Raw genomic sequence first — 27460 nt, 5'->3', positions numbered from 1 at the left:
TTAAAGGTGCTTATTTCATTTCATGTGGTCAAAAGAAGTCATCCTTACCTTTATTTTACTGTGATGGTCACATTAATTCAAGTCCACAGAAGAAACAGAGTTTTTAGATCATTAAAAAAAACACAAAATTGCAGGGCTCCGCTTTACAAGTGGCATGTTATAAGATATGACCTGCTTCACAAGGCCTTTGGGACATCCCACCCCTGGCAGGGTCCCATGAGTTCTGCCATAGCCAGCCAGCAGCATGCCATAATTTACAGACAGGTTTACGGTCTCCTCCAGGGTTTTCCTAACACTCTAATGGTTTGAGTTACACCTTTTAAACCATTATTAGTAACAAAAAAATCCCTCGAAATAAAAATCAAATCTTGTGCATAAAGGATCAAATGGACAAAGAACAAAACAGGCCTAATATGGCTTAACTGAATGCATATTTTTATGCAGAGCTATGTGATTAATCTTAAGTTAACTGAATTGTCAAACTCATAGCATGTGATTTCAAATCAATTGAATTAAACATGTTATCTATGGAAATGCCACAAGCTTTGAGCAGCATGGTTGACTCATTTATATATATATATGATAATATATAATACCTACACTGCAAAAATAATTTTCTTAAATCAGTAATTTTGTTGTTTTCCATTAGAAAATATCTAAATATCCTAAACAAGACACATTCATTTGAGAGGCAAAATTATATAAGATGATAAGACTTGTTTTCAGAGACTACTTCTTGAATTAATTTTACTTTTATTGCCCCTTTGGCAAATTGCTTTTAATACTTTTAAGCATAAACCTCACATTCCTTTTAGATTTAGGCTACACTTAAAACACACACACACACACACACACACACACACACACAAAAGAAAGAAAAAAAAACTATTCTCTGAAACCAAGTAATAGTACATGCATAAATGTTTCTAGCATGTCTTGATATTCTTTACAGTAAAACAAGGCCAAAAATACTGATTAATACATATTTTTTTTAAATGTTTCTTTGCAGTGTACTATGAAATTACTGGGTAATGTAAATATATTTCATCCTTTAAAAAAAAAAAAAAAAAAGCAGCATAAATTGGGCAACCGCAAGCTTCCAAACACTGTGACTTGTGAACGTCAGGGAGATGTACATTTCATGCGGAGGAGGCCAGCGGTAACAGAACACGGTTTCTAAATGTCGCTGCAATACTTCACAGCTGTCAACAAATTACCCTCTTGGCAGCCTCTTACAATGGCTCTTCAATGTCATGACACAGGCCATCTTAAAATGAACCACAAAACCATTAGCTCAACTTATCCAAGACAGACATGGAAGCGGTGCATTTAGTAAAGGCTCTTAAATTGAATTTGACAGTAAGCTTGTGGATGGATTAAATTACCTTGTGAATGATGATTGAGGAATCTATAATGTGGAAGTATCCCATGCCATGACCATATTTCTCATACCTAAACTGCCTTTAACATTTTCAGATGTGTGGGCAAAAAACAAATGGAACGCAGCATGCTATATATTGAGCTGTTTATGTATTAGAGAGTTTTAAGGACCTGATCTGAGTTGGAGGTGGTTCCATAAACACATTTAAAGCTAAAGTGTGTAAAGTTTTAATAAACTACCATTGTTTAACATGCAGAAACAACTATAAGTAAACCATGCGTTGATTGATTTCCCTGAAAAATGTAAACACTGTGGCTCTGTGATGCTTTCAAACATAGCTATGTTTGTTTGAGCATCCCGACCAGGCAGACCAGCCCAACACAGCAACACTGGCTCAACTAATTGCATGATTTTGGGGCGGGACTATTTGTTTGGCAGACCAGTGGTAGGGAGTGTTCAGGAAACCTGTTTGAAATCTGTCATTATTCATTTGGTGACACTAGTGGTGCAGAATTTACACACTTCACCTTTAAAAAACAAGTTACTTTACGAGTTACTTTACTATTTAGTAGGGCTGGGAAATGTAACGCATTAATTTCTGTGATTAACATTGTTTGTTTAGCACGTACAAATAAAAGTAACGCAATTAACGCTGTGTCCACTTTTTTGTACTTCCTGAAACTTCCGATTAGGGTGGGGCATCTGCTGCCTGCCAGGAACAAACCCAGCACCCACAATGGCTGAAAATTGTTTTTCTCCACTTTCTGTGGCTAAAATTGGCATATACATTTCAGGAGGTACACGCTCGGCTTGACTGCACATCATATCACAGAAAGAAAACTGACTGTGCAAGCGTGCCGGTATATGTTGGTGCACCGGTATTTGTTGCAGGCAATGCACATGCCTGATCTCCGGACATCATAGTGGGGGTGCCACAATATCGGGGGTGTTCATCTATCTCTCTTGGGCCCCACCTGTAACTGGGCCCCTGAAAGCTGTCCCCTTTCCCTGTGATTAATCGCGATAAATCACAGAACAATTTGCATTTAATCGACTCACAGCCCTAATTTTAACATATTTAAATCATTAAAATAAATTATAAACAACCAATTTCTTGCAAGTTCTACTGTATGAGCCAAAGTATGAAGTAAATATATTTATGATGATTTTATAAATGTTTGTTGTGCCATTATTTATTTGCCTTACTAGGGAATTCCAGGTCACCACACTGAATCCACTTTTTTGAAAAAGTCATCATTATGATATAGGTTTCAACCTTTCAGTCATAATATATGGGCCCTGTTAAGATGGTTTAAACTTAAAATTAATTGTGATTAATCACATAATATTGTGCGATTAATTAGTTTTAATCTATCCACAGCCCTACTATTTAATTGTATTCCTAGAAATGTATTCATGTGTCATGAGATCATATTACAATGGTGACCATTTGGTCCACGAGTACGTGCCTAGAGTTGAACATGTCAATCAGCAAACATATAATACTCTGCGCAGTTTAAACCATCTTAACAGGGCCCATATATTATGACTGAAAGGTTGAAACCTTTAACATAACGATGACATCGGGGCCTGGGTAGCTCGGTGGTAAAATACGCTGGCTACCACCCCTGGAGTTCGCTAGTTCGAATCCCAGGGTGTGCTGAGTGACTCCAGCCAGGTCTCCTAAGCAACCAAATTGGCCCGGTTGCTAGGGAGGGTAGAGTCACATGGGGTAACCTCCTCGTGGTCGCTATAATGTGGTTTGTTCTCGTTGGGGCGCATGGTGAATTGAGCGTGGTTGCCGCGGTGGATGGCGTGAAGCCTCCACATGCGCTATGTCTCCGTGGCAACACGCTCAACAAGCCATGTGATAAGATGCGCGGGTTGACTGTCTCAGATGCGGAGGCACCTGGGATTCGTCCTCCGCCACCTGGACTGAGGCGAATCACCACGCCACCACGAGGACTTAGAGCGCATTGGGAATTGGGCATTCCAAATTGGGAGAAAAAGGGGAAAAAAATCCCCCCCCCCCCCAAAAAAAAACATAACGATGACATCTCTAGTCAGACTGAAAGCTAGTCATGTTGACTTTTTCAAAAAGTGGATTCAGTATGGTGACCTGGAATTCCCTAGTAAGGCTACAGTTTCATTAGCTCAATTGGTTTGATTAGCTAACAAGTTATAATAGCGCTATGAAGTCATAATATGAACTATTATATCATTTGTATCACACTGAATTACTTTTGGACATCCTAAATGGGTATTTCCTGTTGGGTTGTACACTCCTGACAGAAAAGACATGCTTAGGATATGTTTAGAATGTTTGTACTGTATACTTCAGAATAAATACAACAGTATGTATATGGATAATGTACACATTGTGCAGATTTTCTGTATGCATGGAATATCCAGAAAACCAACATTTGACAAAATATGCAGTACAACACTATGCACTGGACTCAACTCGATTTTCCACTTCCAATGTGATAAATGAGCTAAAAGCAGTATCAACCATGATTTTAATGTCATTTTGTTGACTCATTAATGGACCTGACAACCAAGACATGCCTTACACAAACCATTTTTACAAAGAACTGGATTAAAAATATCCAAGATATCCAAGATAACTGGTTGCCACTCGATGCATTTAACATCCAGCTTTGAACATGACGTCTCCTCAGCTCCCTTGGAATGATGGGATAGTGGGACTATGGGATCTGAGCATGCTACCCAACCTCTTGTCCAAGCTCTGGCTCATATCTAGACTGGACTACTGCAATGCTCATCTTACAGGACTTCCTGCATAAACAGTCAAACCTCTGCAAATTATCCAATACGTGGTGGCACGTTTGGTTTTCAAAGAGCACATGTCACACCTCTCTTCACTGAACTGCACTGGCTGTCAGTGGTTGCTCACATCAAGCTCAAGGCACTGATGCTTGCTTACAGAACAACCACTGGTTCCGCTCCCCCCCCAATCTACTCTCATTACTCCAATCTATGTGCCCTTCAGAGGCTTACGATCCGTGGGTTTGGTGGGTGGCTTTCTCTGACTTTCACTTCAACTGTTCCTTGCTGGTGGAATTACCTTCCGATCTCCACCCGAGAGGCTGATTCTCTAACTACTATCAAGAAACATCTAAAGAAGCATCTCTTTTGTGAGTACTTGAGCCAATTCATTTAATGCACTGTCATCCTTCTTCCTATAGACCATTTCAAGAATGTAAACAAAAACAAATGAATTAGAACGGTCCAAACATATTTCCGGATCCTTTCAACAAAGTCTCTTTTTCAAGGTAAGTCAGTCCACTCTGCAGCTGTTTTGGAATGCTCTTGGGTAGTTTGGGCAGCTATTTTTCTATGTAAACAAGCGTCATGACAGTGCAGCTCCTATCTACTTGAATGGTGAAAGACCGAATTCTCCAAAATTGTTGGTCAAGATTATGATAAAAGAACATATTTCAAACAAGCAGTACATTTTTATTGGTCCGAGGAACATGTGGCGCCGGCTTCATTTGAGCAGCCTGGCTGCGACACATGCTCCAATCCCCGGTGTTGCATCTAACTTGCACCGGGGTGTGGGTCTTGCAATGCATCTAACTCACACTGGACACTCATCGCTATGTTCCTGGACCTGCGAAGATGCCAGCAGGTAGAGACCGGTCTCCCGAGGAGAGGTGCGCTCAGTGTTTAAAGACAGTGGTGATGAGGCTGTTTTTTTCGTTGACCATTGGCTGCCATTGGGCATTTCAGTTTCTTCCATTACTTTTAATAGAAGTGGCCCATCTCTGCTAAATGGTCTCTGTTTTGACATGCAGGAAATGTTCACAGAACAGTGACGTCACTTGACATCACCAACGAACAGTCCTTGAAATGGTCTATAAAAAAATCATGCTCCAGTCTTTCACGACTGTCTCTCACTTTCCTCCCTACATGTACTTCTCTGAGCAATTTGACCCTTTGTATTGCAGCACTTTTCATGTTATTGCCACCTTAGGATGAATCACGTTTGCTGTGTTCCTCAAGTCACTTTGGATAAATGTACTGTAAATGTAAAATGTAAAAGTGTCCAGAAGTTGCTCCCTTCAGAATCTTGCTGGAAATAGTAGGTCATAGGTCATTAGTAGGAGTATTTCGCTTACTGGTTTATGAATACTAAGGATTCGGGTGCGCACTCGTTCAGCAAGTAAAGTAACCTGCGCATGCGTTTTAGCCGATGACGACGTCTATCTATCTATACACCTAATAAATACTATATATAAATACTATTATAGGTTATAAATATAGGGTATAATAGGAGATGACAGTGGCGATAACTTCACCTTGGACACGAGCGTGAGTAAGCGTGCAGTTTAAACAAAGATGCAAATTAATTCCTTGCAATCAGCTGTCTCCTCAAAAAATGCCGTTTGCGAGCAGCAGCAAGCCGCCTTCCCCTGGACATCTGATGAGTTACACCATGAAGCGCACATATACACAGCTGTCGTTCACTCTGCTGTGCATAATGGCACCAAAATAACAAAACAACAAAAAGTATGACGGGTCGCGTTGTGTTCTCCATGCGTGTTTGTGATGACGTAAGATGAACGCAAATGGACCGGGGTTCGATAGAATCAAGTGAGTGTGAAACAGACCAAAGCTGCGGGGGGCACCGGGAACAACTGCACTCGGAATCGGACCGCAGCAAACTTGCCCAGTGTGAAAGCCCCCCAAGTGTATGTAAACTTCTGACTTCAACTGTTTATCAAAATATATATATATTTCTTTTGCCTTTTACTGCTGTCTGTGTTGCCTTTTTCTCGTAATATCAAATCATTTCAATTTATATTTCTAAGTAGGAAAACAATTTCAATATACACAGAAAAGCACATTATAGTACACAAATAAAACACTACTCTACACAGACACTACTACAACACTGAGTACACTAGAATTCCATTCCGAATGAAACTGTACGGCTAAGGTATCCTTCATTTTTCTGAACGGTCGAGCGTTCAGCCTTTTCGAAGTATGCTCTTTTGACCACAAGTCCATACAGACGTGTTTGACTCATGCCCACTAAGACTGCTTTGTGATACTCTCACAAAGCAATCAACGGCAGGTGCATCCATCAATGACATGCAAAGACATGGACTGTCCGTATGTCTAGAAAAACTAGGCTGCACAAGGACAGTCCACACCAGTGACGAATTCTCAGGGCCAGCAAAGCCTTCTCTGCTGGCCTAACATGTCAAATAAATAAATATTTTTCATCCTTTTATTCTCAATCATCTTTTTGCCTATGTAATCACTTTCCACTCTTAACTAATCTACAAACAAATAGAGAAAAACTAAAAGTTTATCCAGTCAGAATTTATTCCTTGATGCTTACAAGCAAAGCGTGACAACTGTTTCATAAATCACATGCCCGAAGCAGCACTTGAGTCTGAGCTCCACCCCCTCAGGCCTTCAGAATTTCCACAGAATCCCTCAACAGTGCAAATGAATGAGCAACTAAAGTCAGACTGTCAGATTCATCAGCCAATCAGATTGATTTATTTGTTCTTGGTGGGTGTGATCTTTAGGATATGTCCCAGTCGAGGCCTTCTAGCTGGCCTTGAGTGACACAATCACACTTTAAGTGAGTGTGGCAAGGAGGAGGGCGGGGCCGGGCCGTGATGATGCACACCTGGCCCCTAATCAGGCTAATCAAGCCGACGAGAGGGATAAAGGCCGCCGGAGGCTGCAGTTCAGGAGAGAGAGAATTACAGGCATCTGCCTTGCATGTGTTTATGTTTGTGTCTTTTTGTTTAATTAAACATTACTTTGTCTTCTCTTTGACCCCACCACGTTTTAGCGACCGGTAGGGGTCTCCTTCGCCCCTGGCAGCGGCCCGACCTCCCCTCACAGTTGGCGGTCATTCCTCCGCATTCAGGCGGCCGGGCTCCTCAGTCCCCCGATGGATTGACGCAGCTGCTCCTTTGGGGTGGATGGTAGTGGCAAGGACTCTACTACGGCGCATCCCTCCTCCTCCCTGGGTTTCGGCACCAATGTAACAGGGTAAACGGGAAAGGAGGAGGCGTGAACCAGACGAAGAATCAAAGTAATGTTTAATTAAACAAAAACACACGAACATAAACACATACAGGGCAGCTGCCTGTAGCTCTCTCTCTCCCGAACTGCAGCCTCCGGCGGCCTTTATCCCTCTCGTCGGCTTGATTAGCCTGATTAGGGGCCAGCGTGCATCAACACGGCCCAGCCCCGCCCTCCTCCTTGCCACAGTGATGTATGTAATTCAAGAGCGAAAAGCGTGAGATCAAGCTGTCTGAGTTGCGGCTGTCATCACTGCCTCATCACCATTGAGAAAGAGATCCTTATGGATTTAAAAACACAAGATGTTCTGCATGACCATCTGATTGCTTAAATTATTAAACAGGAAATGAGGGCTGATTTTCACTTCAAGTAAATTGGTAAGTGCTTTTTGCATTGTTATAGCAACATCAGGAGTTTTTTAAGTGTAAATTAGGCTGCTTGAGCATTCAGTGTCGGATCAAGTTTTGAAAAGTAATGCTGCGTTCCATTCAACTCGGAAATTCAGATTTTACAACTTCCTACTGGGAAAAGTGCAATGGAATGCATCTTTAATCAGAAATTACAACTTGTAGGCTCGTGCAGAAATTCTCAACTCCGATTTCGCAGAGATGCAGGGGCATGATATCACACAAACATGTCAACACTCAGGGAGATATACAAAGTAAGTGATAAACATTCACTTTATTAAGTAATATCGATAAATGAGTTAGTTTCCACATTACATGATATTAAAGCTCGATTAACAAATGCCTGCAGAAACAGGTGTATAAAATATTATAATCTCTTTTGATAATCGTACACCTGAAGCACAAATGCTAGCGCTACAGCACTGTTTATCAGCTGGGTTGCTAGGAGACATCTCTAATGAGAGTCAAACCCCTGATAAGCTAACAGGAGCATTGCAGTTTTGTTTCCTTAAACGTCATCTTCCGAATATCGGGGAACGGAATGCATTATTAGTCAGAGATATCAAGTAGGAATATCCCACGTCCAACTTGCATGGAACACAGCATAACCGTGTACCCTGACGAAACGAAATTTATTGCAAGCAACATTTAAATCACAAATATTATTAGATAGATTTTTCCAGATATTATAGACCTCCTTGGTAGATCCATATGAAAAATTATGATTTTTGAATGTCTGTTCGGGAGACGTTCATTTCACAAAACAGTCATGCTGCAGTTAAAATTAGGCTTGCTTGAGCATTAAGTCTCGTTTCAAGTTCTGGCTTTCGTGCGTGGATGTGTTTTTAAAATGTCAATTGGTATTACTAGGCATAGGGTGTCTTATTCATTGTGAAACTATGTTTTCTTAATGGCATGAATCACACTGAAGGCCTGGACTTTAAATGCACAGACCACCACTGGTCTACATGTACTGTCCTCGTGACAAAACGTGGTGTTTTGTGACGTGGCGAAGTATAATTTTACCTTTAGTCTTCACCATGGTCCCACAGCAGTCTGGAATTGTAATCATGACCTGAGATGTAGTCCTGTAGAGGAGCAAGCTCTTGGCTATTGGGCCACTCCAGTTACAAGTCTGAAGTGATACCATTCTGATGTCTCTAACATTACCCTAACTAAGGCAAAACAGGCATATGGTGGATATATGAAGCACCAAAAATCCTGGTGACAAGATTTGAGGGACAGCTGCAACACATAACTCTTAACCCAAACATGAGCGAGGTCTCTATGCTAGTAATCATACAGTACAGTATGGCCTGAGGGACCACCATTACTCAACAGCCTACCAAAAATAATGATGATGCAACAGCTTTCAAACAGTTCAGATAAGCTCACCTGCTGAAAAAAAACAAAAAACACAAGTCTCCCAGCCTGGTCAGACTTTTCTGTTGATTGGTTTTAGAGGCCTTGAGGGAAAATGTTTAGCTGCTCAGGCTAGGAAACCAACTGGCCTTATGCCAAGTAACTTAGATTGTAGTTATAAAGATGTAAATGTAAATAACCCCTCTTATATTTATGACTGTTTTTCTTTCACAGTGAAAATACCACTGCATGTTTTCTTTTAAAAATACATGGATGTATGGATTTATATTTTCTCTGGAAGATGTTTATCGGAGTGATAAGCTGGGGTTTGATCCTAACATTGTCTCAAGCAGACCTTTACATGGTAGTATATAAAACTAATCTGTATACAAATGTATAACTGCTATTGTTAAAGAGGATTATATTAACTAAAAAGTATTCAGCAACAAAGTTGAGATTTCAGCAGTTCACATTCAAATCTCTCGGTCCACTTTTCTAATTAATCGAGGAGCAGGTCACAGGAGGACGAGGCTTACCTCCTCATAGACCTCTCGAACCGCAGCTCCGCCAGGCTCCTCTTCCGGCTCCATCCCTCCTCCGGGAACGATCCACTGATCTGGATGCCGACTGCTGCTAACAAGCAAGACCTGCCACACACACATACCCAGATAGAGCTTAGTCAGATCTAGAAAGTCTAAATCCCAGTGCTCATCAACACGTTGTCAGAACATCTTCATTACATAACTGAGCCTAACCTGACACTGCTCACAGTACATCAGTCTGCAAAAGTATCATCCATCTGCTAACCTTTCTGACACTCTAAGAGAAAATGTCATCAAGTTGGCATGACAAAAGCCAACATATTTGTATTCTACAAACCTGGTTTAGAGTTTTTTTCAAATTCCTTAAACCAAGACCAACTAACACCAACTCCTCTTAGAGCTTTCAAGCTACATCTACCAAACTTGGTATAGACCTTCAGACTGTTCTGACTAAGTGTGCTTTGTCTTTTCTAACTGATCAGACTTACAGTTTTCGCACAGCAGACAATCAAATATCAGAAAAAAAACAAGCTATGTCCCAAATGACACACTTACAATATACACTATGCACTCAACCATGTAGTGTATGAATTTTCAAAGTGTAGTATTGTCCCAAATGGAACACTTCACAAATTTTTACTGCATGTATTCGTGTTTAACAGCTGATGGAAGTGACGTTTCAAATGCATGCGATATGTGCCGCTAGCTTTAGCACGTTTGCCATCCTCAGTTCAACACTTGTATCAAAGTACACAACGTACATATTCACAGCTTGGAGTGATAGTAAAGCATTCAACTTACATTTGTAAGGTGCGGTTTTCACTGAAGTTTCACTAGTTTCTACATTCTTCATAAATTACAATGGGCTCTATGCACGGTCGCTTCTGCGTTTTGGCTCAGGGGGCTCACTTACTTCCGACACAGTGCTGGAAACTATTTCTTTCAACGATGATGAGATGACTCGGGGGGAAATTACTTTTCACACACGTTATTTACAGGAGTTTCTGCGGATGACATAGGACAATATCCATTGCACATTTAAACACGGAGCAGTTGCTCCATCCAGTAAGGAGGAGGAGGTTTAACAACATGTATTTTAAGTTATTTCGACCACAATGAGGGTGAATATTCACAAGCCATAAACCAGCACTGGCTCAGCAAGGTCCTTCTTTCCGACTGTATTACACATGTAATTATTTTGAATCATTTAGCTAGATAAAGTATAGCCCACTGTGATATTATAATATGACAATTTATAATACTGCAGGTTGGGTTGTGGCAGGTGCATGTCGCAGCCCTCTTCAGCATATCGCGGCATCGTTTTGCAGCCCATTCTTCCCGTTTCGCGGCTGGCTCACTGGGAAAAGTTCCGGTTCTCCCTATGGCCAGTGGATAGCGCTAAAACCTCAGCTGAGTCAGAACAACTTTCCCCCATTGTCAACTTCAGATGATAGTTTGTGCTCTGACATGAATCGCTTGTGCTGTTGTATTTCTCAATTGTAAAATCACTGTACAATCGATGGATGTAAATACTTTGCACACAGAGAAAGCCTTACACAATGGCATAGCAGTGCTCAGCCATTCTGCAAGCTTAAAAACATATACATTTACACTATTGTAGCTCATTACTGAGATCATTTTTACACTTTTACTAAATAAAATCACATTTGTTGTGAAAAATAGCTTTATTTTAGAAAGATTAGTAGTTTGCTACAACTCGACACTTTTGCGTTAGCTGAATATGATACCGGAAAATTGTTAGCCCCCTGAGATTTGATGGGAAATACGTAGGCTATGTTCCGTGCATAGAGTCCATTGTTTTGTCAGACTAGCAATGCAACCAGGTAACTCCGCCCCTTCCGCTATGTCCGGCAAGTCGCAAGTGCTGAGTGCATGAAGTGTCCAACATTTCACAGTCTGTTTTGACGGTTGAAAAATTGCATTATCCGGGTACTCGTAGTACACTTCCTTTTGTTGCATTTTCAGTGGAAACATACCACACACTAGTTTCACTACAAAATGACATCAAATTGTGCAGAGCTGTGCATTTTGGGACGCACCTATAGACTTACATTGACAAAATGTTCAAACAAGCCAACAGAATGCTCCTTAATTCAAACTCCAACTGTCAAAAAATTCTAATGTAAACAAACCCACAAAAGGCCTTTGATCTGCTGTAAGTTTCTCTCTCTCTCTCTCTCTCTCTCTCTCTCTCTCTCTCTGATGGATTATCTGACTATCTATGATTATAAAATGTGTGCGAGTTTGTCTAGCTAGCTGGCTGTTTGAATTACTTAAATGTCTGTATAACCATCAAACTTTTAAAACTAGTTTAAACTGTCAGACAAGGCTTTGTCAAGTCAACATCAAAATGAGTCTTTTAGTTTTTTGTTTTTTTGGCACTTAATTATTCAGATTTTTTTGTTAAAAGCATAATGTATGACATGATTTTAAAAAAATATATAAAATTAGATTTGTACATATTCTGAAGCAAATGTGAATGGTGCTTTCCCATGCCAAACTCACTGCCACAATGCTAGGGTGTTGCAGGTGGTTGCCAGGGCAATGCTATGTGGTTGCTAAGGTGTTGTAAGTGGTTTTTAACATGTTATGTACTTGGTGTTCTGGGTGGTTGCTTAATGGCCCAAGTCATCAGAGCCCATATCCAAGTTTCTTTTATATTCTGTCTTGGCTCCCTCCTTCAGTTTAAGTCTATGTATTTTTTCACCCGTTTTATCATCAGGCAAGGAAAAGTCATGCTTTTTATAAAAAGCAATATCATTCATGTCCACAGCACAAACGGCACTGGTTGCACATAGTTTGATACTTAGGGTTATCCCATTCCCAATCCCCCTCATATCCCCTTCCCAATCCCCCTCATATCCCCATCATTTCCTGTGCTCTCTCTCTGCTACTATCTATTAAATAGGCAAAAAGGCCAAATAATGGTTAATGGTGTAACTCAAATGTCTTTCACTATGAAATGTTTAAATCTGTTCATATGAGTCACATTTGTGATTAACGCTTTCATACGTACTGTCACACATATGTGATGGTTAATAACTGGGCCCCGCAGAGTAGCGTCACACGTGTTTCTGCAACAGCCAGTTACATTACAAGCTGCCAGATTCAAATCGGCTTTTGTGCCGACTCAGGCTGCGCTGGTCAAGCATCTGTAATTTATATTCGCTCAAACAGTTAGGCTACTCATGCAGTCTTTTAAACCACAGAATAAGTTTATTTATATACATACATCCAACTCGTCACCAAAGTACCACGATAAAAAGCTTACAGCTCTTATACGCACGGTCAATACATCAAACGCGATCTTCATCCAATGCGTGCTGCCATTCGTCAAACAAACAGCTACTCTTTTCAAGCACATAATATGTTTATTTTATATAACAAACAGCCAAATTGTCACAAAAGTTTTCATTCACACAAACAGCAACAGAAACAGTCTTTTCAGGCATATAATATGTTTGTTTTCTGAAACAGATAACACGATAACAGTTTAAAACTCATATACTCACAGTGAAAACATGCTGATTGAGCCGTGATTATCCAATGCACGCAGGCAAGTCTGTTTATATTAGTGCTCTCTCTCTCTCTCCCTCTCTCTCTCTCACACACACACAGTCTGAGAAGTAAAACTTTTGCATACAGGCAAACCCGACTGCTGATATTATTCGTTCAGTTGTTTTTTTACAGCTACAAAAACAAAATAAATAAAACAAATACAGTACAGCGGACATAGCCCGTTTGTTCACGTTTACTATATTATATACAGTATTATATTTTATTTTTTTATTACAAGAAATCCAAAATTTAAATAAAAAATAAATAAATACTCTACACTCTGCCTACCTCTACCGGCTGTGAAATGTCACATTAAAAAAATAATTAACTCCAGTGGGCACTGCAGGGGAATTTAGACCCTATTCATGAAAAGGTTAATGACGAGCTAATGTGAGTCCACGGTATTACTCTCACTCTATATTGCCATCACCCTCCGCTACTCTTCTAGAAGGCAATCGTATATCTGTGGTATCACTTCTTATAAATAAACTACTGGCAACAGCTGCCCCCTGGCCCCAGCCACAGTGGCAGATTCTGTATGCCAAGAGTCAAGCTCTTCTTTGGGGTATGAGGTGTGGGAGCAAAAACAGGTGCGGCCAGACCAGGTGGCCAAGATAGATGTGGAGAAATCTCACAGGTTCAGCCTTCACATTGCTTCTGAAAGGGCACTGGTTCAATCACAGCCTTTGATCGAGAAAACCCAAGAATCAATATGCTCACTTATGCAGATAATACGTTGGGCTAGTTGTTTAAGTTCCAGTTAGCACAGAGTGATGCAATCTGACAGGTAGGCAGTTAGTTTAATCAGATCAAAACAATCCGTTTAATTGAATTTATATTGACATGGAGTCATCTAACACAGGGATGTAATTTTTTTTTTATTTTTTTTTTATGGCAGCTATATACAGTATTTTCACATGTAAAGAACCATTTATACTGTGTTTTTAATAAGCATGTTTTTATAAAGATATATATTTTCACTGTATGACAATCTAGTCAGTTAACATTGTCAAATGTTAACTTTTTTACTTTATTAAAATAGGCCCATCTGAGGGTCCCTAAACCCCTGGTCTAACACAATAAAAAGGATTACAAAAAAACTGGTAATGGTGGCATAAGAGTCACTAAAACTTATCATGGTATTCCCAAAGAAAACAATGAAACTATGAATTATTTACCAAATTTGTCCAATTAAATTATTACTAATCAAAAATAAAAACACAACTGCATATTTTAACTCTTATGCCTTGTTCATTAATGAATCACATTACAGTTGTTCCCAGTCAAAAGTGACCGGAAACATTAAGAGTGCAATTTTTTTTAATTACTATGAAATAAATGTAACAACTCTAACATCAATCATGTAAAAGGACTAGAGTTGTGCACTTTGAGTGGGTTTTTGGATATTTAGATCTCTTTTTTTTTTATATTTACCAATGTGACCTGAAACTTGACATTGAAAATTAACTTTTTTTATGAATATTTTCTCAAATACTGAACCAGTCCTCATAAATCATATACTGTTTGAAAGCTTAAAGTCTCAAGAATCAAACTGTGGTGTCTGGTGTATGAAAACCAGATGAAATTCCAAGTATAAACACTAGGTGGCTGCAGAGAGCTACTTATTCATCCCTGTTTGAAGAGAAGCTGATTTCTAGATGTTAATTTTTGCATTTAGATATATATTTAAACATTATCAAAGACTACTTTTGTAAAAGTTTAGCTGTTTTTGTGTGGTTTGTTTGATGTTATTTTTGTCTGTTTTTGCAATAATGCCACATTATTATTATTACAGTCAACTCCTAACATGGTGTTAAAAGGAGAGGACATATATAAAGCATCACTTTCATTCTTTATTTCAAACATCAAAATTCAATAAACTCAAAGTAATTCAATATAAATGTCAAGTAAATGAACATGAATATGCAATGATAATTCAAACAGAAGAATAAACATTTTCAATGGCAAACAGCATTTATTTTGTAAAATTCTATAATGTTTTTTTTTTTAAAAATCAATGAAGTGAACAGCAATAAAGAACAGCAACAAACTAATTCATAAAATTATCGACAAACAGTAAATAACAGCATAACACCTGCTTCCAAAATTAACCTGAAATAAACAAGTAATAACCTTATTTATCCCTGATTGTAGCTAGATGAATGTGTGTGTGTGTTCAGTTTTGTAGATGTGTTATGGTCTCACCAATTCATTTTGGTGTGTGTGTGTTCTGCATTGTGGCAGATTGTTTTATTTTTTGACAAATCATTTAGGCTTTGTGTGTGTGAGTGTGTGTGTGTGTGTGTGTGTGTTTTGCACTATTGATGTTTGGTAGTTTCACCCCTTCATGTCTGTGTGTTTTTTCTGCAGTTTTTTTTAGATTTGATATTATTAATTATGCAAAAAAATAAATAAATAAATCTAGGTGTTTCCCATTCATTTCCTATGGCGGTCACTTTTGTTTTTTTTCTTTTTTTTTTTCCTACCACTTACAATGATCAAATCAACTCAAGTTTTTTTGTTTGTGTTAGGATATGAAATGGACGAAAAGTCACCAAGTCTACCCGTCAGATAAAGGAAACCAGTTTTATGGAAGAAACAAAATCTATTTCGGTCAAAAATGACCAAACAGTGCAAAAGGGTTAAAGTGGAGCTTTACGGAATCAAATGTATTTGTTCACCTTTATTTTTTAGCACTTTAGTGCATTATAATTCCATTCAGCACTGCAGTCAATATTTGAGTATGTAATATGTCAGACAAAATCCCCTGCCCACTGATAGCTATAAAAACTATTTTCAATCAGCTCTTTCAATTCAGTCACCCTTGGAAGTGACAAGCTAATAAAACTATACAAGTCAATCATTTCCAGGGATAGCAAACCTACTGGCAGCACTACTGTTTCAAACATGTTATTTCATCACAGCATGAATGTCTGCACACTTAACAACACAAAATACTGATGGTATTTACATTTTCCTGATATGTAGAATACACTTGTTCCTCAACTGATTACTATTAAAACAAGTAACATCAAAACTGATTTAAATTTTACTATACATTAGCATAAAATGTCTAATTACAATTAAATGTCAACATTTTAATGTATTGATTAAAATCTATATTGAGTAAATTAGAGCATATCAGGAAAAAAAAAAGTATTCTTCCACCATGGCCAATACAATCAGTCACAGTAAATACAAATCTATGAAAATTTAAATGTGTTATATAACTTCACTAACAGCAGTTATATGAATTTCGCTGAATGCTATTTCAGTTTTGTTCTACTTGCCTCAAATTTTATACAAATTCAGGAATTGAATTTGAAGGTGTACTCGATTTAAATCTGAAAGGTTCACAATACTGCACTGTTTATGGAACATTTTAACAGATGATGACGTTAAAATCATGGGTAAAGAAAAATATTCTCTTTTTAGATAAATACTGAATAAATGACTGCCTAAAAGCCACAACAAACAGATAACCATTTCATTGCGACTTTTAAAAACAGCATTTGAGTCAAGATGGATTTTTCCTTAAAATCCAGAACATTACTCTAAAAATTAATGATACAACTGAACTGAGTGTTGAAAAACAGTGGTTGTGTAAAACAGTATTTGGCCTGCAGGTCTGTTTCAAAATGATCAAGGACAGCAGAGAAACACTACACTAAATGCAAATTATGAAATAACAGATGCAAGATACAACCATATAATCAGGCATAGTATAGCAAAATAAATAGACTCATCAACTTTTAAAATAGAGGGAAAAATGCTTCCCATTACTTTTGTTGTTGATGTCAATGCTATGCACTCCATCAAACTCTCATTTGTCATTTGGTAGAAGCTAGCCAAATTAGGCAGATGCCAACATTGACAGGCTTTATGGCATGCTCTCATTCTGGAAAACCATGAAGAGAACTACACAAGCCAAGTTAAAAGAAAATAAAACACAGACAACATTGAACAGGACTGTTCTGACCAAAATGTCTTGAATTATTGGTTGCTGAGAGACATTTCCAAACACTTGAACAATATGGAAACAAGTTGTTTATTGTAATAGGCCTATTAATAAATTGCCATTAATAAATCTGGGTCCCTGCAGCAAAACCAGTTGAGAACCACTAGTTTTTCCCCTCATGTAATTCACAACATTCAGCCACACAACTGCTTGTCCAGCCACTTGTCATAACTAGACTGGACTACTGTAACGCTCTCATTGCAGGCCTCCCTGCATGCACAATTAGACCCCTGCAAATGATCCAGAATGCAGCAGCACATCTGGTCTTTAATGAACCAAAGAGAGCGCATGTTATACCACTCCTTGTCTCTCTCCACTGGCTGCCGGTTGATGCACGTATCAAATTCAAGGCTCTGATGCTGGCATACAGAACAGTCACTGGGTCTGCTCCAGCATACCTAAAATCATTTCTGCAGAGCTACGCGCTCACTAGAAGCCTGCGGTCGGCTAAGGAATGTCGCCTTGTTGTACCAACACAAAGAGGCACCAAAACACTTTCCCGGACTTTCAGCTTCATCATACCACGTTGGTGGAATGACCTTCCCAACTCCATCCGTGAAGCTGACTCAATCTCAGTCTTCAAAAAACGACTAAAAACACATCTTTTCCATGAGCACTTAACCAGTCATTTAAAAAAAAAAAAAATAAAAAAATTATTCCTGTTGCACTTTATTCTGTTTTGAATACTATTCTGATGCTAGTGAAACTTTGTAATACGGCACTTTTCATACCACTGTCTCCTTAAGATGATTCGCTTGTGTTTTCCTTTTTTGTAAGTCGCTTTGAATAAAAGCGTCTACCAAATGAATAAAATGTATATGTTCACTGAATTTGTCAGTTTGGTTTTTCAAAATTTTATAGATTTTAATCCACTGTACAAGGATTCATTAACTCGGTTACTTAAATCACTCACAGTCCTGACTCCTGCGCATCAGCTGACATACTGACCGAGTTCAGAGCCCCAGTGACACCCAAGATGAATTGCATCTTAAATCCAACCATGTGAGGGGCACGTATGTCATCAACACAACCCAAGAGAATGAGAATCTTTTCACCTGGGCAAAACACCAGTGACAAATTACCAGTGGCTGTCTTCCAGTCATGACAGGCATCAGGGTCAGGGCTGTGTTATAAAGTTAAGTGTGTAAATCAGTTTGTGGCTTGCACCAATAACTGCATTACAGGATCCTCAGATACTGTGCAACTGTTTGAATGCAAAACATTACCATAACCTTTTATTGGGAACGTAATGTCAATCTAGAATTCTAGCAATCATTCGCCATGTTGTCTCTGCTCCATACTATGTTCATTAAATACACTACATTGCTGACCGTGTCACTGCATTGGCACTTATTAACTCCAATGCATTAATAACATTATCGCAGTGAGAGAGAAAAGAGTTCGGGGCTGCAGAATAAATGCTGGTAGCCACGAAAACACGAGACTGTCTACCCCATTTGAACTGAATAATTATGTCAGATGCAGGCACGACGACTCAAGAATCCCAACGTGAATCCCTACCAAAAATTCACAGAATAATTTGATATATTGATTAAAAGGATCATTTTTATATTTTAATGAGTTGTAAGATATGAGTAAGATGTTAGGCTTAATAATAGACTGTCTTTTTTAAAATTTAAATAGTGGTGACTGTGTCTGAGATGCACATTTAACATAACATCTTATGTTAGTTTTATAAATAAGTAGTAGCTCATCTTTGCACAGTAACATATGCTATACTGAATTGTTTTCTCTGTTAATGCTATCGTTTATCAGCATAGCTTGCGTATATAAATATATTGAGGGAGGGTCACTCATCATGGGCACAGCATAATAAATAGACAAAGATATTTCTCCACATAGCATCCATGTAATAACTTAAATGTATGATCATGAGCCAACATGTAGTGTTAGATAAATACCAGCAAAACTATATGTGCAAATTAATTGCATGCAATTAATTAATAATTTACCTCTAGTGATGGTTTAGTTCTAAGATAAAAGATGATTTAATGTGTCAACAATCATATATCAAAGAAGCATTTTATCTTACTGTTATTGTGAAGTGAAAATGAGGATCTGCTGTGCCAGTGTCACAGTCTCCGCCAGTAAGTTCCTTCAGAAACTTACTGGCGAATGGTTTGGATTATTTATAAAAACTGGGACAGACAAATGGACAACGTTGCATTGTATCACTGCAAACATTTGAAAAAAAAAAAAAAAAAAAAAAAAAAAAAAAGAAAAGAAAAATCTAGTTTTATGTTTCTAGTATTCTAGTTTTTATGAAACACCAGGGGACCCCACAGGTTACATGATTTTGGTCTTATGGGGGGTCTGGGACCCCCCCACCACCTTTAAACTATTTCATATATTTTTCACTAGAATCACTTAATTTGCTAGTTTAAAAGGTAAAGCTTACGAGCTACATTCACGCCTGTTCTACACCTTTTTTCAGCACCCTTGTTAACAGGTTAGAGTTTTCACATCAAAAGCAGAAGCAGCATGGCTGTGCGAAGCGGAAGCACCACTGCTGCAATTGTTTCAGCGAGTCTATTTTCGCTGAGCTGCTCACGCTGAGTTGAAGTGACAGTACACTGTTGATGGACATCATGAATATTAATTGACAGGAAAAATGAGGAATTGCACAAAATAAGCATATGTTTGTAGTCTAGTGTGTTTGGGTATGAATTAGAATGCATAAGAGAACAAAACGGCACAGAAACAAATTTGAAAGTATTTTAATTATACAGTTTAAGCAGAAGTATGGTTTTATCATTTAAAGAGAAAGTTTTCATTTCTGGGTGAACTTTCTCATCATTTACTCACCCTCATGCCATCCCAGATGTGCATGACTTACTTTCTTCTGCTGAACACAAATGAAGATTTTTAGAGGAACATCTCAGCTGTTGCGGAGTGGATGTCACAAGACATGGCTTTTCCCACTTTTTATCAGTCTCTTTTTCTCATTTATTCAATCAGTCGCTCTTTTGCTCTTATTTTATCCTCCTTTTGGGAAAGGATCTCATCTCTTTTCATTTCTGTTTACTGCTGATAATGTTCAGATTTAAGTCCAGGGACAACACGGTGCATGTCAAGACATTCCTATAATAGTGACAGTGAATCGAAACACCAAAAACAAAAGAAGAATGTGAAAGTGATAGTGGATATTAATGTAACAAAGTGCTCTATGACCCTCAACTTACTTTTTACATGGATTAATTAAAGGGAAAAGCGTGGGATGCAGTTGCTTTGGCTGTTGTTGCAGATGGTACGTTAATACAGTACATATTTTTGAGCAGTGGCGAATTCTCAGGGCCAGCAAATCCTTCTCTTCTGGCCTAACATGCCAAATAAATAAATAAATATTTTTCATCTTTTCATTCTCAATCATCTTTTTGCCTATGTATTTTTAATCGCTTTCCACTCTAAATTAATATACAAACAAATTTATTCCTTGATGCTTACAAGCAAAGCGTGACAACTGTTTCACAAATCGCATGCCCGAAGCAGCAATCAACAAGACTACATTAGCTTTCACCAGCATAATGTAAATAAGTTTTCATGATGATCAAGTTTGTAATACTTATCAATAACTCACTCCTGATAACCATTTTTTAACGTTATTTTCTGTATAGAGCGCAGCAGTTTCTGCAGAAGAAATGCTGTTGGTGTAAAAGCACAAGCATTGTTTTCAGCTAAAGTTGTGATGAAGCACTGCTTGCTGCTCACGTGCTGCTCCGGTGTGTTGTGTGCAACAGGTGTAACTGGAGGAGGCGCCCATGGTTTTAAGTCATGGACAGCATGCAACTCTATGCTGTTTCAGTCTGGTTTGTTTTGATGGTCATTGTTCAGGGTCAGTCCAATGTATCATGTTTGCATTAATCAGGATCATTGTTGCTATGACTACTTTCACATTATTGTTACTGAACCAGTGAGCTCAGCTTGACATTGACATCCCTGAGGCAAATCTAAAATCTCTAACGTAAATATTTGTAAACTTAAAACTATAACTTTAGTCTGGGACAATACTCTGTCCTACTGTCCTTTGAAAGGAAAAAAAGTAAAAGAAAAGCTGAGGCATTTTAAAACATTTTTTCACCAAAATGCTCAAGGAAAAAAATTCAATACGAAAAAGCAAAGCCACCACATCTAGTAGTAGTCGTCAGTGTGCAGCAGAATTGACAGTGGCCCAACCCAAACATGCACCAACAAACACAAACACATTTTTCAAAAGCACTGTATCAGCAGTTTTCCTTCTGAAAGTGAACACAGTTTAACTGCACTCTCAAGAGAGGTATGCACATGATGATTGGACAGTCAACAAGCATGTTTACAGAAGGAATTATTATTATTTGTGGTAGTATTACTTATACCTAAATAGTACCCAAAATACCCAAAGCAACCACATATAAACACCCTATGCATTAAAGGAATAGTTCACCCAAAAATGAAAATTTTCTCATCATTTACTCACCCTCATGCCATCCCAGATGTGTATGACTTAATTTCTTCTGCTGAACACAAATTAAGAGTTTTAGAAGAATATTTCAGCTCTGTAGGTCCATACAATGCAAGTGAATGGGTGCCAACATTTTGAAGCTCCAAAATCCACACAAGGACAAAATACAAGTACTCCAGACATCTATGGTGGTTAAATCAATTTCTTCTGAAGCAATATGATAGAAGTGGGTGAGAAACAGATCAATATTTAAGTCCTTTTTCCTTCACTTTTACTTTCTCCTCCTGTTTTTGGTGATTCACATTCTTTGTACATATCACATCCTACTGAGCAGGGAGGAGAATTTATGACAAAAAAAAGAGTCTTAAATATTGATCTGCTTCTCACCCAAACCTATCATACCACTTCTGAACATATCGATTTAACCACTGGAGTCTTATGGATTACTTTTATGCTGCCTTTACGTGGATTTTGTAGCTTCAATATTTTGGCACCAATTCACTAGCATTGTGAGGACCTACAGACCTGAGCTATTCTTTTTAAAATCTTAATTTGTGTTCTGTGAAGAAAGAAAGTCATACACATCTGGGATGGCACGAGGGAAATTTCATTTTTGGGTGAACTATCCCTTTAAGTTTTGCACAGACACACACATTCACATTTTCTATAGAGTTGTGCTCAAAAGTTTGCATACCCTGGCAGAAACTGTGATATTCTGGCATTGATTTTGAAAATATGACTCATATGAATCATAAATGGTATCAGAAATCACCCAAATGGCCCTGGCAGAAACTGTGAAATTCTGGCATTGATTTTGAAAATATGACTCATATGAATCATAAATGGTATCAGAAATCACCCAAATGGCCCTGATCAAAAGTTTACATACCCTTGAATGTTTGGCCTTGTTACAGACACACAAGGTGACACACACAGGTTTAAATGGCAATTAAAGGTTAATTTCCCACACCTGTGGCTTTTTACATTTCAATTAGTGTCAGTGTATAAATAGTCAATGAGTTTGTTAACTCTCATGTGGATGCACTGAGCATTCTAGATACTGAGCCATGGGGAGCAGAAAATAACTGTCAAAAGACCTGCGTAACAAGGTAATGGAACTTTATAAAGATGGAAAAGGATATAAAAAGATATCCAAAGCCTTGAAAATGCCAGTCAGTACTGTTCAATCATATATATATATATATATATATATATATACACACACACATACACATACACACATACACACACACACACACACACACACACACACACACACACACACACACACAGTTGTGCTCAAGTTTGCATACCCTGGCAGAAATTGTGAAATTTTGGCATTGATTTTGAAAATATGACTGATCATGCAAATGGAAAAAGACTGTGTGGTTGTTTCAAGGAGCACAATACGATGACACTTGAACAAAAATGAGCTGCATGGCCAATGTCACAAAAAAGCCCGGTTACAATATGCCCTACAACACCTTGACACGCCTCACAGCTTCTGGCACACTGTAATTTGGAGTGACGAGACCAAAATAGAGCTATATGGTCACAACCATAAGCGCTATGTTTGGAGAGGGGTCAACAAGTATTGTGCTCCTTGAAACAACCACACCATCTTTTTCCAGAGGAGCCTGTATTTCTCCTGAGGTTACCTGTGGGTTTTTCTTTGTATCCCGAACAATTCTTCTGGCAGTTGTGGCTGAAATCTTTCTTGGTCTACCTGACCTTGGCTTGGTATCAAGAAATCCCCAAATTTTCCACTTCTTAATAAGTGACTGAACAGTACTGACTGGCATTTTCAAGGCTTTGGATATCTTTTTATATCCTTTTCCATCTTTATAAAGTTCCATTACCTTGTTACGCAGGTCTTTTGACAGTTCTTTTCTGCTCCCCATGGCTCAGTATCTAGAATGCTCAGTGCATCCAAGTGAGAGCTAACAAACTCATTGACTATTTATACACAGACAGTAATTGCAATTTAAAAAGCCACAGGTGTGGGAAATTAACCTTTAATTGCCATTTAAACCTGTATGTGTCACCTCGTGTGTCTGTAACATGGCCAAACATTCAAGGGTGTGTAAAATTTTGATCAGGGCCATTTGGGTGATTTCTGTTATCATTATGATTTAAAAAGGAGCCAAACAACTATGTGATAATAAATGGCTTCATATGATCACTATCCTTAAATAAAAGAGAGTTATTTTGCATGATCAGTCATATTTTCAAAATCAATGCCAAAATTTCACAATTTCTGCCAGGGTATGCAAACTTTTGAGCACAACTGTATATATATATATAAGTAAAAACCCTATTTTTATATAACAGGATTAACAACAAAAGAAGTCCACTTCTCAAGGCCACATTATATTTTCGCTTGTTTCCGATTCACTGTCACTATTATAGGAATGTTTTGACATGCACCGTGTTGTCCCTGGACTTAAATCTGAATATCATCAGCAGTAAACGTTCCCAAAAGGAGGATAAAATGAGAGCAAAAGAGCGACTGATTGAATAAATGAGAAAAAGAGGCTGATAAAAAAGTGGGAAAAGCCATGACTGGTGACAGCGAGCGCTTTCGCTCTGGTTCTATAAATTGCTGCTAATAGGTCACTTGGAGCCTTAACACATAGTGTAATGTATCCCCACCACCACCACCACCCTCTCTGTACAAATCACATGATAGAGACCAGGGAGACAGGTTCCTGTTGCTATGTGGAATATTCAGGGTCCAAGGCCCCTATGCCTCAAAAAGCCTTATGTTTGAAGTAATCAAAGTTTGAACACTGTATGAATACACTACAGTATTCATTATTTATTTTAAGATCCTTTGATCATAACTCCATCTGAATTTATAGTTTAAACAAGTTCATATAAGGAAAAAAAGACTTATGAGGGAGAAAGCAGGGGGGTCGAAAGTATTTGTGTATGCAACAGCATTTTCCAGTCATTCCCATGCACACCCTTGTTTCAAAACTCAAGAACACCTAAACTGTGACTGACACATTTCATAATAGACAGTATTTTTAGTCTGAAGTGGAAACTACAGTACTTTTGAGGAGGTCGCAAAGTGCAGCGAGTGGTCAGTTTTTTAACAACATTTTTTCACAAGAATTTGTCATCATAAAATCATAAAACAATAAAGGAATATCAGGAAAGATTATTCTGGTCATCCAAATATGGCATTTTATTTAGCTGTATCAGCAAATAAATGTAACAAAAACAGCTTTAATTTATTTATTTATTTATTTTACCAAAGTTCACAGAGGATATACCGTGGTTCAAATGTTTACGGTTAAACACACCACTTTCTGAGGTAAAGCAGATGGTGCATTACAGTAGACTACAACCATGCTCCATCACCTCTTATGCCTGTTTTGGTGTGAACAACAATTTCAATTAAATACTTATTTTCCTATCCTATGGGGTGAATTATGTCAATACTGTTATCTAGAGATCAGGGTGGCCATTGGCCGATACAGCTCTGGAAAAAAAATAAGAGACCACTGCAAAATGATCAGTTTCTCTGGATTTACTATTTATAGGTATGTGTTTGAGTAAAATGAACATCTTTGTTTTATTCTATAAAGTACTGACAACATTTCATTTTCTGCAAAGAAAATGCTCTAAATTACAATATTTTGATTTGGAATTTGGGAGAAATGTTGTCAGTACTTTATAGAATAAAACAAAAATGTTCATTTTACTCAAACACATACCTATAAATAGTAAATCCAGAGAAACTGATCATTTTGCAGTTCTTCCAGAGCTGTAAACACACACACACACACACACACATATATAAACTGTGGCAGACAATTAATGTTAGCTGTATGAAAGTGACTGATGAAGGACAGTTAGAGATTAGGCTACAGCCTTGCTGTGTTTAAGAACATTGTGTCCTGTTACTCTATCACATGAAAACTCTACACACATCTTGGAAAGAACTCGATAACATTAAAACTGAAGATATGTGAGACATGATGGGGGGGGTATCATCCCTTGGTCTACCTGTTGTGGACAGCTGTCATTACTCATGAGCAAAGCTCACTTCTGGCCTTTATACTGATGAGCTGACCTCACTGATTACTTTTATATCTTCTATCATCAACCAGTCAATGTATTTTCTAGCCATGAATCATGAATTAGTTCTTCAGGACAAATAACCAGTCCAGTTCAGTTCAACTAATATTTGGATGTGAAGTGTCCTTGTGATCTGTGAGAGAGATTCCACTAAGATTAAACTTGATTATAGCAGAACATCTCATTACTTTAATGTTAAAGTCTACTATGATTTTATCAGCAGCAATAACTTGGATCTTGCGCTTATTAACTTTAAGAATTTAGAAGGGATGAAAATCAGATTGACTTCAGGCGTCTTAAATCAGTACATATATGCACTTTCATCAACCTTACCTCGTCCTCCCGGTCGTTCTTAAAACAAAGACACGCTGCCCGTTTTTTGAATCCCTCTCCGTCATAGGTCCTTGTCTGATTGGGCTTGAATTTCATCATGTGGGGTTTTCTCCGAACAAAACAAGAATACAAGTGTTCTCGGTTGATTAATGTTTGGCTATCACGCGCAACGCAACTGCCTTTCAGGCCAGGAGCTGAAAGTCGTCCCAGATAGTCCAGCTTGATCATACAGTTTGCGTTTACAAAAAATGTCCTCACGTTGACAGCATAATTCACCTCTTGACAGTGAGCTGAGGTGTTCTTGTCTTGACCATGGTGGCTGGTTGCTGCTGCGGCTCTTCAGCTCTGCGCAGTCGCCTTAAATCAGCTGTTACAAACCCTAGAGCCCATCAACAGCTAGGCGTTTCCCACTGAAAATATGATTGAGACAATATCCGAGCCACCAAACATTCCCGTACATTGAAACAGTAGGAGGGAGTTGGATTTACGAACGCTTGCATTGGACTGAATGGAACAATGTTACAGTTCATTGCTACGCTGAATGTAAATTATGGATACAAAGTAACACTAGAGACAAAACATTTACTGCAGCGTTCTAATAACGTTGATTATATGTTGTGATAGTGCCATCTGCAGGCAATCGTTCATCAATACAACCAACGGTGGAAACTCATTGGTCATACATTGAAAATCAATTCAATATTTAACAGTGGATAAAATTGTGCTAAAAATAAAAACATTATGTAAACAAATACATCAAGAATGATGCTGACATCACCTAGAGAGGCAAACACATCTGTCTGCTATGAAGGACGAAATTTGCCACTTATAAAATTAAGGATTCAATTAAATGAATTTTAAAAAAAATAATGTAAATAAATATATCCCTTTACAAATGTATTTAAAATTCATGTTTAAATGTGGTCAAATTTGACTGAATAAATATCTTAAAGGAATAGTTCACCCAAAAATGAAAAATCTTTCATCATTTACTAACCCTCATGCCATCTCAGATGTGACTTTCCTTCTGCAGAACACAAATTAATAGGTCCATACAATGCAAGTGAATGGTGGACAGAACTTTAAAGCTCCAAAAAAGCACATAAAGGTAGCATAAAAGTAATCCATAAGAATCCAGTGGTTATTACTAGTTTCTCAACGCCTATTAAAGTATTTACTTTCCACTTTAAATAAAAGTTACTGCACAGGGGGCCAGGGTAG

General features: G+C 38.2%; 1 protein-coding gene across 3 annotated transcripts in view; it reads right to left on the bottom strand.

Annotated features, from left to right (window-relative positions):
• Nucleotides 1-26753, bottom strand: part of LOC127417314 (diphosphoinositol polyphosphate phosphohydrolase 3-beta-like) — a 43624-nt gene extending 16871 nt beyond the window's left edge. Inside the window, exons 1-2 of one of the 3 annotated variants that reach the window (XM_051657254.1) lie at nucleotides 26240-26746; nucleotides 9759-9869 (exon numbers count right to left, since the gene is read on the bottom strand). In XM_051657254.1, the coding sequence (XP_051513214.1) occupies nucleotides 9759-9869; nucleotides 26240-26467 (339 nt within the window). In that variant the 5' untranslated portion in view covers nucleotides 26468-26746. Of the gene's footprint in view, nucleotides 1-9758; nucleotides 9870-26239 lie in introns of all 3 variants that reach the window. The other 2 variants (XM_051657253.1, XM_051657255.1) reach the window with 2 other exon arrangements.
• Between the last annotated feature and the right edge of the window lie 707 nt (nucleotides 26754-27460).

The sequence above is a fragment of the Myxocyprinus asiaticus genome, chromosome 26, assembly GCF_019703515.2.
Source record: "Myxocyprinus asiaticus isolate MX2 ecotype Aquarium Trade chromosome 26, UBuf_Myxa_2, whole genome shotgun sequence".
NCBI classification, from domain to species: domain Eukaryota; kingdom Metazoa; phylum Chordata; class Actinopteri; order Cypriniformes; family Catostomidae; genus Myxocyprinus; species Myxocyprinus asiaticus.
This window is presented reverse-complemented; position numbering and strand designations above follow the sequence as displayed.